The sequence below is a fragment of the Thamnophis sirtalis genome, unplaced genomic scaffold (genome assembly GCF_051295495.1).
Source record: "Thamnophis sirtalis isolate CommonGarterSnake01/CBP01778 unplaced genomic scaffold, rThaSir2_p1.2 scaffold_2, whole genome shotgun sequence".
NCBI classification, from domain to species: domain Eukaryota; kingdom Metazoa; phylum Chordata; class Lepidosauria; order Squamata; family Natricidae; genus Thamnophis; species Thamnophis sirtalis.
This window is the reverse complement of record NW_028261382.1, coordinates 57645875-57662106: the sequence shown is the minus strand read 5'-3', so window position 1 is coordinate 57662106 and position 16232 is coordinate 57645875. Positions and strand designations below refer to the sequence as shown.

Below are 16232 nucleotides of genomic sequence, written 5' to 3'. Positions count from 1 at the left end.
AAGCCACCCCCAAACACCAACAGGACTCCTTGCTCCAAGCCAGAAGGGGGTGCTATCACTGCCCATGGTAAGTTAGCTTTTGGGGCGAATGGCTATATATATATTACAGGCAATCCTTGGCTTAATGACCACAATTCTGAATCCCATTGTTCCTAAGTGAGACATTGTGCTACAAGGGAGTTTTAGGCCCAATTTACAACTTTTTTTCTTGCTACCTTTGTTAAGTGAATCACTGCAGTTGTTGAGATAGTAACACAGTTGTTAATTTAGCCTGGCTTCCATATATATATGTATTGTGTCACAACCCTTGGTATGTCCAAATATGGGAGGGAGCATATTGCTTCCCTTTCTGTCTTTCGGCTCACCCTAGGAGCCATCCAGGCAGAAAGCCATTTTTTTATGTTGCCTTTGTTACTTTTGTGTTGCATTTATGCTGATTTGTCCTTTATTTATTTATCAGCACAAATGCAACACAAATGTAACAAAGGCAACATAAAAAATGGCTTTCTGCCTGGATGGCTCCTAGGGTGAGCCGAAAGACAGAAAAGGGATATACAATATCAATTCCTTGTCAGGTTACAAAATGTGATCTTCACGCTTCTGAATTTTAATCACATGCCATGGGGATGTTGAAACCGTAAATGCGAAAAACTATGATGTTACATTTTTTAGTGCTGTTGTAACTTCAGTCACTAAATGAACTGTTTTTAAGTCGAGGATTACCCGTACTAGCCTTTTGGTAGTAATATATATAGGCATTCTTTTATGTACATATTAGCATTTAGTACAGATAGTTCTATTTATGTACTAAAATATGCTATTATGCGCATATGTATGTATGTATATACACAGAGAGAAATAGGCATAATTAGTCTAGTCCTGGAATGAACTAATTATGCTAACAAGTCTGCCTGTGTATAGATATATAGATATATAAGCCCCAACGTTTCGCTTCTCATCCAAGAAGCTTCTTCAGTTCTGACTGAATGGTGGGAAATGGAAGGATTTATATTCTTTGCATTCATCTGGTCCTTAGCGCTCTTGAGGGTCAGTCTCTCTTGAGGGTTCTTGAGGCCACTTGGGGTTTTTTTTATCTGTACCCTTGGGGTCACCTGCATATCAGGGTGCAAATGGGTGTGGGACCTTCGTGGGACTGCCGAAAGGAGCATGTTGGAGACAGGAGGTAAGTGGTGTCCTATCCCTCCCCCTCTGTTGAGAGTTACTTGGTTTTAACACAGATGGCCTCTTCAAAGCAGTAGTCCTCTCTTGTCTAAATTGTGGACTTGGCTATCTTCAAAAGAACAGCCTTTGTCTTTCAAAGGCAGATGGACTCCTGACTCTTGGTGGGTTTGTTCTCCCACGTTGCGTCATGTGAATGTGAAGTGGTTGTTTTGTTTCCCCCAATATACAGATTCTGTACGTGCCACACTGCATTATATTGCATGGCTCGGTTTGCGTCTGAGTGTTTTATCCCTTGGGGTGGACAAGCTTCTGCCTTAGTGCAGAGTTCCTCAAACCTTGGCAATTTTTAAGACAGGTGAACTTCAACTCCCAGAATTCCTTTTTTTTATTCAAAGTTTTTTTTTTATTGAGCACAAATTAAAACATTGGACATGGTGCCACCGTCCTTGGCAAAATCTGTGCCATACATATTAAGATATCAAGTTACACATTATAAACATTCTTTTTAACCTTTAATCCAGCATTTACAAATATATATAATTTCCAACCATATTGCTTTGTTTTTATCATACATTTTCACTGTTAAGTTTCATACATAATTGTAATCTCCATTCTATAAATCTTAGCCATTGCTTATTTTGAGGTTTCTTTTTTTGTTCCAACCGTCGATAAAATTTGTCCCAGATCTTATAATATTCTGATTCATCTTTATTCTTCAATTCCCACATCAATTTATCCATTTCAGCACAAGTCAGAATTCTCTTAATTATTTCCCTTTCTTGTTGAATTTCCCTGTTTTTCCAATTTTGGGCAAAGACCATTCTTGCTGCTGTAATAATATGTATTGTTAAGTAAATTACCCCCCTTGTTATATTTGTTTATGATTCCCAAAAGAAATAGTTCTGGTGTGAATTCTATTTCCTCTTCAATTATCTCTATCAGCCACCTTTGAATTTTCCACCAATATTCTTTTGTTTTTTGGCACAACCACATGTGGGTAGTACACATCCAATTGTTGGTTCACATTTCCAACCATTTGGCACTAAATTTCTAAACATTTTGGCTATCCTCGTAGGTGGGAGATGCCACCTATAAAACTTTCATATAAGTTTACTTTATACGTTATTGAAAATCTTATTTTCCTATTCCTTTCCCATAATTCTTGCCATTTATCCAGATGTATATTATAGCCAAAGCTTATCGCCCATGTAACCATTGTCTCCTTAACCTGCTCTTCCATCTTATATTGCAATCAAATTTTGTGAATCCCAGAATTCCTGAGTGAGCATGCTGGCTGAGGAATTCTGGGAGCTGAAGTCCACACATCTTAAAAAGTTACTGAGGTTGAGAAACACCGCCTTAGTTTTATCCTGCGTGTAAAGTGTGCCTGGGTTGTGTTGGTTGAAAATCTTCCTGAGCTTTTCAAATACTCCTGCAACATATGTGTGTTGCTTCCTTTGTTCTCTCCTTTCTCTTATGGAGGACAAATGATCCTACTGGATCTTTTATCTGGATTTGATGAAGGCCCAGTTGGGATAGCCACAGGTTCTGAGGCCTTCTTTGATGTTTTAGTTCTCCTTTTCCACCTTTGATGGCAGGCAAACCTTCAGCCCAGGAGTGTGGAGTCCTGATGACTCCCATGGTTTTGCTCCAGCGGCTGGTGGAGAATAAATTATAAATTGGGTTTTCTGTAGACTTCAGTGTTGCAAAGGCGAATCTTGCCGTAATGGGTTTGTTCTATGTTGTGCCATGTGACTGTGAAGTGGATTTGTTCACAAACCCATCAGGCCAAGATTCAGCAGTCCCATCTGTCTACGGCAGGGCTCTCCAAACTTGGGAACTTTTTAAGACTTGTGGACTTCAACTCCCAGAATTCCGGGAGTTGAAGTCCACAAGTCTTAAAGTTCCCAGGTTTTGACACCCCTGGTCTATGGAGACTCTCCGTCATCCAGGTCATGGTTGTCCCAAAGCTGCTTTTTTTCCCAAGAGGCAACTGGACTTCCTGGTTTTCCTTTAAAGACATTTCGCTTCTCATCCAAGCAGCCTCTTCAGTGCATCACTGCCACTGAAGAAGCTTCTTGGATGAGAAGCGAAACGTCTTTCAAGGAAAAACAAAGGGAAGCCCAGTTGCCTCTTGAAAAAGGCACCTTTGGAAGAGAGAAGTCCATCTGCGTTTGAAAGACGAAGGCCAGCCTTCTGAAGAGAGCAAAGTCCACATTCTGGACAGAGAGGAACCCTGGTTTGAAAGGGGCCAAGGAGGGCATCTATGTTAAAACTGAACAGCTTGCTCTCAATAGAGGGGGATGGATACGATGCTACCTCTCTCCTGCCTCCGACACGGTCCTTTCATCCGTCCCACAAAAGTCCCACATCCATTTGCACCCTGATTCAGGTGAACCCCCCCCCGAAGGGTACAGATAAAAAAAAACCCAAGTGGCCTCAAGGACTCTCAAGAGAGCTAACGACCGACCTTCGGAGCGCTAACGACCAGATGATTGCCAAGAATATAAATCTTCCCATTCCCCCACCAGTCAGTCAGAACTGAAGAAGCTCCTTGGATGGGAAGCGGGGCGGCCCAAAAAAAAAAAAAAAAAAAAAAAAAACACCCCAAAACATAACCACCTACCACACACACACACACATTCAACTACATTCAAGTCACAGAGTGTCCGGGACATTGCCCCATTTTAGGATGTACCCCCCATTACTTGTGTGTGTCTGTGTACATATAACACAAGATACACACACTCACCTAGGTTAGATCTATCAGGCCTGTTTACTAATAGATCTTGGCCTATATTACTATGTGTGTCTCTCTCTTAATACAGATGCAAGAGTAATATAGGCCAAGATCTATTGGGCCTTCTTCCCAAGATCTTAGCCTATGCTGCTCTATGCATCTGCATTAAGAGACAGAGTAATATAGGCCAAGTTCTATTAGGAAGCAACCAAATAGATCTTAGCCTGTTACTCTATGCATCTGTATTAAGAGACATAGAGTAATATAAGCCAAATTCTATTAGGAAGTAGGCCCAATAGAGCTTAGCCTGTGTTACTCTATGCATCTGTATTAAGAGACACACAGAATAATATAGGCCAAGTTCTATTAGGAAGCAACCCAATAGATCTTAGCCTGTGTTACTCTATGCATCTGTATTAAGAGACACATAGAATAATATAGGCCAGATTCTATTAGGAAGCAGGCCCAATAGATCTTAGCCTAGGTGAGGGTATGTATTGTGTGTTAATGTACACAGACACACACACAGCAATAGGTATATTCCCTAATATATGGTGATATGTTTATACCTCTACATATTACCATACATTAAGGTACGTATACCACACTAAGGTTGCCAGTTCGGGGCTGCGAATGTAGAAGCCAGCAGCCAGAGGGCAGTTAAATTTTTGTTTCGGCGCCCTCTAGTGGCCTACCATGTTTTTGCAGCCCAGAGCTGGCAAGAGAGAGAGAGAGAGCAGTCTTTTCCAAACTTGGCAACTTCGAAGGCGCACGGCTTCCGACTCCCAGAATTACTTGGGAGTTGAAGTCCCCCCAACCTCCGGCAAGTTTGCAAAACACCTGCCCTCCCTGGCATACACAATATACATCTGGCCATGTGTGTGCATTTCTTTCTTCTGCAGCTCCACTGAAAGATAGATATATAGGCAATCAAGGGACGAATTTTCCCTCTGCCAAGAGAGTTTTACCGAGAAGTGTTCCAGAAAAGGAAGTGTCTTGATGGGGGCCTCAGGTTGCCTCCAGAAGACCAAAACCACCTTCCCTTTTCTGGAAAAGATTCCTTTGAGGGGGGGAAACTGGTGGATTAGCCCAACTGGCACAGGGCAGAGGAAACAAGAATAGCAATAGCAATAGTTAGACTTATATACTGCTTCATAGGGCTTTCAGCCCTCTCTAAGCAGTTTACAGAGTCAGCATATTGCCCCCAACAACAATCCGGGTCCTCATTTTACCCACCTCGGAAGGATGGAAGGCTGAGTCAACCTTGAGCCTGGTGGGATTTGAACAGCCGAACTGCTGTCAGCTGAAGTAGCCTGCAGTGCTGCATTTAACCACTGCGCCACCTTGGAACATTTGAAGTTGGCCAGAATAATCCCCTTTGCCCATATATACACCACTCGCTCGCCTCCTGATTGCACAAGCACTGCCAACATTCAGGTGCTGAGCTCCTGTGCCCGTCCCTTTTCCAATTGCCTCCGGACACCGAGTCCCATCATCGGCAGCCCATTCTAAGGAGGCTAACAGGAGTCCCTATGGTGCCCCCCTCTGCTGCTTTGGCCTATCCAGAGCAGGAGGCCTCCAAAAATTGACTCGTGCTACGGGTTTTTTTGACCCAGCCAACAGGAACTGGCATGGAGAAGCCGAATCGGGCCAAGAACCACCTCAGGCTGCACCGAGCTAGAGATGTACTACAACTCCCAGCGCCCTTAGGCAGCACGTTTGGGCAGCCCTGGCACAATCAAGGGGAAGTGCCAATGGAGCTGGAGGAGAAAGGACACTTACACACACGTGCTCGACTTACCTGTGGCGGAAGGGCCACGGAAGGCGTGGCAGGGCGTCCTCCGGATCGCCTCCTAATTTGGGGTTTCAAACGCAAGCACCACTGACAACGAAAGCAGCCATTTTTCAAGCACACCAACACCCCACCCCCACCCCTGTCCCGAGACCATCGCTTAATAAAGAGATTTTATTTACAAGGAAAACGCTCCCAAAGTCCCATCTTCTCCAGATGTTGCAGGCAGCTCTCCAGGTGTTGCAGGTAGCATGGGTGCCATCTCCAGAAGAGCAGTGTTGAACGCAGTGCAGTTGAATGGACCCACCCCCCTCCCTGTTCCCACCAGCGTGGTCTCTGCCCATGTGGGCTACAGCCCGTCTTCCTAACTCCTGGTTTTGGGGCTTCAGCCTTTGTTACTACCTCCCGATTCTTACCTATCTTTCGTGGTTCCTGTGGGCCACCATCTCTTCGATCCTACAGTGGTGTTGTTAGAAGTTTTGGGGAGATCCCATGCGGCCCTCTTTTGCTGCTGGGCCAGCCCGAGCCCTCCCAAGAGCTCTGCAGGAGCTCCATCCTTGGGGTTCCCCTTCTCCAGGGTCCAGCTTAGCTGGTCTTCCCCTCGGCCTGAAGGTGCTTTTTCCCCCCAAGAGGCCACTGATCTTCCTTTCTCCTCTAAGACGTTTCGTGCCTCTCATCCCAAAAGCTTCTCGGATGGGAAGCGAAACCTCTTCGGAGAAACGAAACAAATCAGAATGTCCAAGCGGCCTCTTGGGGGGGGAAAAAGGGCTCCTTTAGGACAACCCTGGCCTGGATGATGGAGAGTCTCCCCAGACCTCTTGGTTCTCTCCCCTTCTTCCCGCACCGCCTAGATGTTGTCATAGGGGACCGCAAGGCCAATGTTGTAGTTGTAGCCGGTCATTTCGTTGTAAGAGGAGCGGCAGATAGGAAGGACGCTCTCTGCCACCAACTGGTCCACGGAAAACTCGTAGGCGTAGATAATGCCTCGGTGCCTGTTCAGAGAGAAGCAATGAGAGAGAAGGGGAAAGAAAGTAAGCAGAATAGCAATAGCCCTTAGACTTATATACCGCTTCACAGTGCTTTTACAGCCCTCTCTAAGGGGTTTACAGAGTCAGCCTCTTGCCCCCAACAATCTGGGTCCTCATTTTACCCATCTCTGAAGGAGGGAAGGCTGAGTCAACCTTGAGCTGGTAAGAATCGAACTGCTGGCAGTCGGCAGAGTTAGCTTGCAATATTGCTTTCTAACTACTGCACACCTTGGAAGGAAGGAAGAAGGAAGGAAGGAAGGAAGGAAGGAGGAAGGAAGGAAGGACAATAGCAATGCATTTAGACTTATATACCGCTTCACAGTGCTTTTACAGCCCTCTCTAAGCGGTTTACAAAGTCAGCCTCTTGCCCCCAACAATGTGGGTCCTCCTTTTTACCCACCGTGGAAGGATGGAAGGCCGAGTCAACCTTAAGCCCTGTCAGGATCGAACTGCTGGCAATCAGCAGAGTTAGCCTGCAATGCTGCATTTTAACCACTGTGTACGATGGATGGAAGATGGATGGAATGAATGAATGAATGAATGAATGAATGAAGGAAGGAAGGAAGGAAGGAAGGAAGGACAATAGCAATGCATTTAGACTTATATACTGCTTCAGTGCTTTTACAGCTCTCTCTAAGCGGTTTACAGAGTCAGCCTCTTACCCCCAACAATCTGAGTCCTCCTTTTACCCACTTCGGAAGGATGGAAGGCTGGTGAGATTTGAACTGCCGAACTGCAGCTAGCAGTCAGCTGAAGTAGCCTGCAGGCCTGCACTCCAACCCGCCTGGTTCCCAGCAGTTCAAAGCCCTCTTGCAGCTACTTTTCAACCTTGGCAAGGTGTGGACTTCAACTTCATGCTGGCTGGGGGGATTCTGGAAATTGAAGTCTGCACATCTGAAAGCTGCCAAGATTGAAGGACATTGTTCTTAAGACTCTGGTTACTCTCTCGGGCTGAGGAGATATTAAAATGCAAGCACATCAGTTCAGAGTAGGCCCATGGGCTAGAAGAAGCAATAGCAGTAGACTTATATACCGCTTCATAGGCCTTCAGGCCTCTCTAAGCGGTTTACAGAGAGTCAGCATATTGCCCCCAACAATCTGGGTCCTCATTTTACCCACCTCGGAAGGATGGAAGGCTGAGTCAACCCTGAGCCGGTGAGATTTGAACCGCTGACCTGCTGATCTAGCAGTAGCCTGCAGTGCTGCATTTAACCACTGCGCCACCTTGGCTCAAGCACCCTTGATAGTGCTTGGTTCTTCTACTTTTAGAGTGGTGTTTCTCGATCTTGGCCACTATAAGATGCGTGGATTTCCATCCCCAGAATTCCCTGGCTTAACGTAGCCAAGATTGAGAAAGGCCACTCTAGAGATGTCAACTCTCTTGTACCCATCTTCTAAGAAGCCTGCTCAGAATGTGAGGAAACGGGTGGGAACGGAAGGGAGGAGAAGGAAAGGGAGAAGGTGAGAAGAGAGAAGAGGGAAGGAAGGGAGTGGAAAAGAACAGATGTGGAGGGGAGGGAAGGGAAGAGAAGAAAGAAGGGAAGAGAAGAGAAGAGGGAAGGGAAGAATGGAATGAAAAAGAGAAGAGAGGGGAAGAGAAGAGAGAAGGAAAGAGAAGAGAGAGAAGAGGGAAGGAAGGGAGGGGAGTGGAGAAGAAGAGAACAGGGGTGGAGGGGAGGGGAGGGAAAAGAAGAGAGAAGGGAAGGGAAGAGAGAGGGGAATAGAAGAGAGAGAAGAGGAAAGGAAGGGAGGGGGAGTGGAGAAGAAGAGAACGGTTGGAGGGGAGAGAAGAGAAGAGAAGAGAAGAGAGAAGGGAAGAGAAGAGAGGAGAGAGAAGAGGGAAGGAAGGGGGGGAGAAGGAGAACGGGGGAAGGGAGGGGAGGGAAGAGAAAAGAGAAGAGGGAAAGGAAGAATGGAATGGAATGGAAAAAGAGAAGAGAGGTGAAGAGAAGAGAGAAGGGAAGAGAAGAGAGGAGAAGAGGGAAGAAAAGAGAAGATAAGACTTAAATAGAATTTGGTGAGCTAAACTGTTTCCCAAGCGGAAGGGACACCAATAGCCACCCAGAAGCAACTGAACTATAATTCCCATCAACCTCAGCCAAACCAACCCATAAAAACAGGTGCTGGAACCTCATACCCCCTTTCACCCATCGCGCCGGGTTTCTTTTTCCAGGAGTCCACCAGCCACGTGCTGTTCACCACGGAGCTCGCTTGCAACTCATACTTGGAGAGTCTTCCTATCCTAAACCCCCAACACTCCTGGTTCTCTGACAGCGTGAGACCTCGCTCCCCCACCCGCCTCCTTTCCTTTGTTTAAAGTCAGAAAGGCCCTCTTGGGGATGACTCCTGGCCTATTGCCTCGCTGAGACTCCTGGGGATTGTAGTCCAGCGCCACCGAAGAGGGGTGTCCCAGGGCGCCTCCTGAGGATTTGGATAAAGTCCCACTGGGAGGAGGGTCGGCTGCTCTCACCTTCGGTGGGCGGTCAAGTCGTCGTCCGTGATGCTGGCCCCCCGGGGAGTTTTTTCATTGGGGACGTTGGCCGTGATGAGGCTGTGGGAGTTGAAGGAGACGTGGCGAATGGGGTGCCTGGAATAAAAGTGCCAGCAGTCAGTCAGTGGTTTAGAATAGAATAGAATGATAGAAAATAGAATAGAATAGAATGATAGAAAATAGAATAGAATAGAATGATAGAAAATAGAATATAATTGAATGATAGAAAATAGAATATAATTGAATGATAGAAAATAGAATAGAATAGAATAGAATAGAATGATAGAAAATAGAATAGAATAGAATGATAGAAAATAGAATAGAATAGAATAGAATGATAGAAAATAGAATATAATTGAATGATAGAAAATAGAATAGAATAGAATGATAGAAAATAGAATATAATTGAATGATAGAAAATAGAATAGAATAGAATGATAGAAAACAGAACAGAATAGAATAAAATGATAGAAAATAGAATATAATTGAATTATAGAAAATAGAATAAAATGATAAAAAATGGAACAGTATAGAATATAATGATAGAAAATAGAACAGAATAGAATGATAGAAAACAGAACAGAATAGAATAAAATGATAGAAAATAGAATATAATTGAACTATAGAAAATAGAACAGAATAGAATAGAATGATAGAAAACAGAATAGAATGATAGAATATAGAATAGAATAAAATGATAAAAAATAGAACAGAATAGAATAGAATGATAGAAAACAGAACAGAATAGAATGATAGAAAACAGAACAGAATAGAATGATAGAAAACAGAACAGAATAGAATGATAGAAAACAGAACAGAATAGAATGATAGAAAACAGAATAGACTAGACTAGACTAGATGGGGCCTTGGAGGTCTTCTAGTCCAACCCCCTGCTCAAGTAGGAGAACCTTATATCCTTTCAGATAAGTGACTGTCCAGTCTCTTCTTAAAAACCCACCATTTCTGAAGGAAAGCTCTTCCACTGATTACTGTAGTTTTTGGAGTATAAGATGCACCAAGACTGTAAATTTGTTAAAAAAGTGTTTGCACTCTGCAAGCCTCCCAAACCCTCTGCACGCCTTGTTTTTTGAGAAAAAAGAGGCATGCAGAGAGTTTGAGAGGCCTGCAAAGTACTCCTGGGGGCTGGGGGCAAAAGCAAGCAAAAAATGGCCCATTTTTCACAAAAAGGGGACCATTCTTTGCCAAAAAAATGGCCATGCATAGCCTTTAGGAGGCTTGTAGAGTGCTCCAAGAGGCAAAAATGAGCAAAAAACACCGTTTTTCGTTCAGTTTTGCCCTCCCCAGCCCCCAGGAGCACTCTGGAAGCCTCCTAAAGGCTATGCATGGCCATTTTTGCCAAGGGGGCGGGGTTTCAGGAGGGCAAAAATGCTGTATTCAGTGTATAAGACGCACCCAGATTTTCACCCTATTTTTTGGGATGTAGGGGGGAAGTGCATCTTATACTCCGAAAAATACGGCACCCATCCCTCACAATTGCTAACTTAACCACTGCAGTGATTCACTCAATAAACAGTGGCAAGAAAGGTCGTAAAATGGAGCGAGACTGCTTAGCTACAGAAACGTTCGACTCAATTGTGGTTGTAAGTTGAGGATGACTTGTATATATGAAAACTGATTTTTTTTATTAACAGCTCTCCCAGGGCACGGCGAGTGCCCCATAACGCCTAAGGAAGGCTGACCCTGGGGAAAATGCAGTTTGCTAGTAATGCCTCTCGAAGCGAAGTGGAGGCTGCCTGCCTTGTGATTCCAGTCATAGGAAACATATTTCTCTGCTTTTGTAAAGTGCAGTAAGAAAATAAAGAGAGAGAGAGAAGACCACAGAAAAATAAGTTTTTTCCAAAAGCAGAAAAGTAGTTTTGAGCGCCCACAAGTGGAACCTTTCTGAAATGCAGCTGGAGCAGGAAGAGATGGAATAAGAAAAATAATAAGACAGGAGGAGGAGGAGAAGAAGAGGAGGAGAGAGGAAGAAGGGGAAGGGGAAGAAGAAGAGGTGGAGGAGGAAGAGAAGAGGAGGAGGAGGAGAAGAAGAGAAGAGAGAGGAGGAGGAGGAGGAGAGAGGAAGAAGGGGAAGAAGAAGAGGAGGAGGAGGAGAAGAGGAGGAGGAGGAAGAGAAGAAGAGGGGGAGGAGGAGAAGAAGAGGAGGAGAGAGGAGAGAGGAAGAAGAGGAGGAAGAAGAGAAGAAGAGGAGAGAGGAAGAAGGGGAAGAAGAAGAGGAGGAGGAAGAGAAGAGGAGAGAGGAAGGGGAAGAAGGAGAGGAGGAGAAGAGGAGGAGGAGGAGGAGGAGGAAGAAACAGTGTTTTTTTTCTACCCTTAATCCATTTCTTCCTGCTCCAGCTGCATCTTAAGACGTACAGATAGTCCTCAACTTATGACCACAATTGAGAACGGCACTTGCATCCCTGAGTGATGCAGTTATTAAATGAGCCACATCCAACCACCTGAATTTTTCCTGAGTTTGTTAAGTGGATCACGTGGCCGTTAAACAAATCCTGTTTCTTCCGTTGGCTTTGCTTGCCAGGAGCTGCCCGGGAAGGTCACTAACGGGGAATATGGGATGTTGGGATGCTGCCACCGTTGTAAACACAGGTCGTCCTTGACTTAGAAGAGTTCGCTTAGTGACCGTTCAAAATTACAACAGCACGAAAAAAGGGATCGTTTTTTCGTTACTGACCTTTGCATCATCCCATACTTATGTGATCAAAATTCAGATGCTTCATTTTTATGACCGTTGCGGTGTCCCAAGGTCACGTGATCACCTTTTGTGACCGTTCGACCAACGAAGTCAAGGGGAAAGAAAGATTCACTTAACAACCGGGTTACTAACACATAAACTGCAGTGATTCACTTAACAACCGAGATGAGAAAGGTCATAAAATGGGGCAAAACTCACTTAAGAAATGTCTCATTTAGCAACTGCTACGTTAAACTGCGGTCCTTAGGTCGAGGACTACCTGTATAACGTATCTACTCCTCACTTGACCTGCAATAGGAATTCAACACACAGCAGGTTAAGTTCACGGGAGGAATTAAACATCAGGAAGAATGGATGGAAACTGAGCAAGGAGAGATTCAACCTGGAAATAAGGAGGAATTTCCTGACAGTGAGAACCATCAACCCATGGAATAGAAGTTGTGGGAGCTTCATCACTGGAAGATTTCAAGAAGAGACTGGACTGACACCTGTCAGAAATCGTGTAGGGTCTTCTGCTTGGGCAGAGGGAATGGACTAGATGACCTCCAAGATCCCTTCAACTCTGTTAATCTGAATCTATCTAAAGAGATCAAAGGTCTGGAGACTAAAACATGCCATGAACCGTTACAGGAACTGGGCATGGCCAGTCTAGGGAAGAGAAGGACCAAGGGAGACAGGAGAGCATCTTCCAATATTTGAGGGGCTGCCCCAGAGATGCAGGGCTCAAGTTATTCTCCAAAGCACCCGAAGGCCAGACAAGGAATAATGCATGGAAACTGACCAAAGAGAGATTCAACCTAAAAATGAGGAATTTCCTGACAATGAGAACCATCAACCCATGGAACAGAAGTTGCCTTTGGAAGTTGTGGGAGCTTCATCCCCGGAGGCTTTCAAGAAGAGACTGGACTGCCGTCTGTCAGGAATGGTGTAGGGTCTCCTGCTTTGGGCAGGGGGTTGGACTACATGACCTCCAAGGCCCCTTCCAACTCTTGAATCCGTGAAAGCCGGTGGGATCTCACCTGGCATGCATTTCCCAGAGCTTGCTGCCCATGCGCTGGTCCCATACGCAGACCAGCCCTTCTTCGCCGCCGCTGACCACCTTCCAGTCGTCCATCTGCACCACCGAGACCCCCAACTGATGGCCACAAAGCGAGGCGACAGGCTCACTTCTGCGGAGGTCGTACACCATCACCCTGAGAAAGCAAGGCAAGGGACTGTGAATATTTAAGGAGGTGGGAGGGAAGATACCTGCCTGTCCTGCATGCTTAAAAAGGAGGACAATCTACTAGTCCTTAAGAGGAAACCATGTCTGGTGTTTTGGCTCTTGGCCTCAAAACAAGAGAATGCAGATTGCCACTGAATAGGGGTCGTCCTGGACTTACAACCACAACCGAGCCCAGCATTTATGTTGCTATGTGAGAAATTTGGTGAGTTTTGTCCTGTTTTATGACACTTGGCAAGAGACTCACATTTACGACGGCCGAGGCCATGTGATCATCTTTTGCGACCTTCTGGTCAGCCAAATCAACGGGGAAGTTCGGATTCACTTCACCGCCTGGTGGCTAACTTACCAACGGCAGTGATTCACTTAACAACGATGGCAAGGAAAGCCGTGAAACGGAGCAAAATTCACTGCCCCACTTAGTGATGGAAAATGGGAGGGGGGGCTCAACTGTGGTCGTAACCTGAGGACTGCCTGTAGATAGAAAGACTGCAGGGTTAAATCCAGACGCCCTTGTCAAATAAAAGGACTAATAAACCATGGGATAAAACGAAGGCCAAGGGAGCTTCATAAAGCCTTAGTAAGGCCACACCTAGAGTACTGCATCCAGTTTTGGTCACCACACTGTAAAAAAGATGTTGAGACTCTAGAAAGAGGGCAGAGAAGAACAAGAAAGATGATCAGGGGATTGGAGGCTAAAACCTACAATGAACGGTTGCAGGAACTGGGCATGGCTAGTCTAGGGAAGAGAAGGACCAGGGGAGACAGGATAGCTGTCTTCCAATATTTGAGGGGCTGCCACAGGGAGGAAGGGTTCAAGTTATTTTCCAAAGCACCTAAAGGCAGGAGAAGAAGCAATGAAGGGAAACTTAATGAAGGACAGAAATTAAGAAGAAACTTCCTAACAGTGAAGACAAATAACCAGTAGAACAGAAGTTGCCTTCAGAAGTTGTGGGAGCTTCATCACTGGAAGCTTTCAAAAAGAGACTGGGATGCCATCGGTCAGAAAGGGTATAGGGTCACCTGCTTGGGTGGGGGAGATTCGACTAGATGACCTCCAAGGTCCCTTCCAACTCTGTTAATCTGAATCTATCTAAGATGATCAAAGGTCTGGAGGCTCAAACATAGGATGGACGGTTGCAGGAACTGGGCATGGCTAGTCTAGTGAAGAGAAGGACCAGGGGACACAGGATAGCAGACTTCCAATACTTGAGGGGCTGCCACAGAGAGGAAGGGGGTCAAGCTATTTTCCAAAGCCCCCGAAGGCCAGACAAGGAATAATGGATGGAAACTGACCAAGGAGAGATTCAACCTGGAAATGAGGAATTTCCTGACAGTGAGAGCAATCAACCCATGGAACAGAAGTTGCCTTCGGAAGTTGTGGGAATTTCATCCCTGGAAGCTTTCAAGAAGAGACTGCCCTCTGTCAGAAACAGTGTAGAGTCTCCTGCTTGGGGTTGGACTAGATGACCTACAAGGTCCCTTCCAACTCTGTTAATCTGATTTAGTTATTCTCCTTCTTCTGAGCCAGCAAGGTATTTCCTGGCACTGGAGCTCCACAGCAACCAAGGTAAACTGCATCTGACTATGGGAGTTCCACTCAGCTGTCCCAAGGAAGGATCAGCATCAGCTGCCGCCCACCTGGGAGTGGGCCTCATTCCCTTCCACAGCCAGCAGCTGTTCGCTGCCTCTTCACTGCCTAACATTAAAATGGGAGGCCAGGTGATCAGAAGCTAACTCAATCTGACTCACAACTTTTGAACCTCTTGGGGCGGCCAGCCCAGGAATCGTGGTGTGAGGAAAAACCAATCAACGGCTTCTGCTGGGATTATCCTGTCGGCTTTATCAAAATGAGAAATCGATGTCTGATTTCACGGGATCCTCCGGGAGCCGAACCCTGAGCGAGGATTGATGGAAAGTGTCTTGGTAAATTACCCTCTGGAGGCAAATTGGAGGCCAATCGTCTGTAGTCTGGGTGGGATGGACTCCAGCAGCCCAGAAAGATATTGGGGGGAAAGAAAGAAAGAAAGAAAGAAAGAAAGAAAGAAAGAAAGAAAGAAAGAAAGAAAGAAAGAAAGAAAGAAAGAAAGAAAGAAAGAAAGAAAAAAGAAAAAGGAGAAAGAAAGAGAAAGAAAGGTAGTAGGAAGGAGGGAGAAAGAGAAAGAAAGGGAGAGAAAGAGAGAAAGAAACAAAGACAAAGAAAAAGAAAGAAAAGAAAAAAAAGAGAAAGAAAGATACTAGGAAGGAAGGAGAAAGAGAGAGAGGTAAGTAGCAGAAAGGAAGGAGAAAGAGAACGAAAGAGAAAGAGTGAAATAAAGAAAAAAGGAAAAGAGAAAGAAAAAGAGAAAGAAAAGAAAAAGGAGAAAGAGAAAGAAAGGTAGTAGGAAGGAGGAAGAAAGAGAAAGAAAGACAAAGAAAAAGAAAGAAAAGAAAAAAGAAAGAGAAAGAAAGGTACTAGGAAGGAAGGAAGGAGAAAGAGAGAGGGGGGGTAAGTAATAGAAAGGAAGGAGAAAGAGAAAGAGTGAGAGAAAGAAAGAAAGGAAAAGAGAAAGAAAGAGAAAGAAAAGAAAAAGGAGAAAGAAAGATAGGAGGAAAGAAGGTAGGAGAAAGAGAAAAAGAGAGAGAGAGAGAGGTAAGTAGTAGAAAGGAAGGAAGGAGAAAGAAAAAGAAAGAAAGAAAGAAAGAAAGAAAGAAAGAAAGAAAGAAAGAGGGAGTGATGGAGGGAGGAGAGAAATTGCCCCCCCCCTCCAACATATGTTTTCTAAACTTTCACCCAACATAACATGCCCAAGGGATCGGCAACCTCATGGGCTGCCCATGTTTTGGCCTTCAGTGCCCACCAGTTTTAGGCAGGAGGGCCAAGGATGACGAAGGGTGGAAGTTGCAATCCATCACACCTAAAACATGTCCCTCTGCCTTGATTTAAGTAATGCCCGAAGGCTTAAGCCATAACCCGGTTTTGGCCGGGAGAGGAGAAGAGAAGGAAGAGGAAGAGGAAAAGGAGAAAAGAAGGAAGAGGGAGAAAAAGAGGAAGAGGAAAAGAAGGAGGAGGAAGAGGAGAGGG

The 16232-nt window shown here is 45.2% G+C and overlaps 1 protein-coding gene across 1 annotated transcript in view; it reads right to left on the bottom strand.

Moving 5' to 3' along the window:
* Window positions 1–4288: 4288 nt before the first annotated feature.
* Window positions 4289–16232, bottom strand: part of FBXW8 (F-box and WD repeat domain containing 8) — an 82283-nt gene continuing 70339 nt past the window's right edge. The window contains exons 9-11 of the mRNA XM_087705671.1: window positions 12966–13139; window positions 9213–9329; window positions 4289–6706 (exon numbers count right to left, since the gene is read on the bottom strand). Of these exons, the coding sequence (XP_087561797.1) occupies window positions 6562–6706; window positions 9213–9329; window positions 12966–13139 (436 nt within the window). The 3' untranslated portion in view covers window positions 4289–6561. The remainder of the gene's footprint in view (window positions 6707–9212; window positions 9330–12965; window positions 13140–16232) is intronic.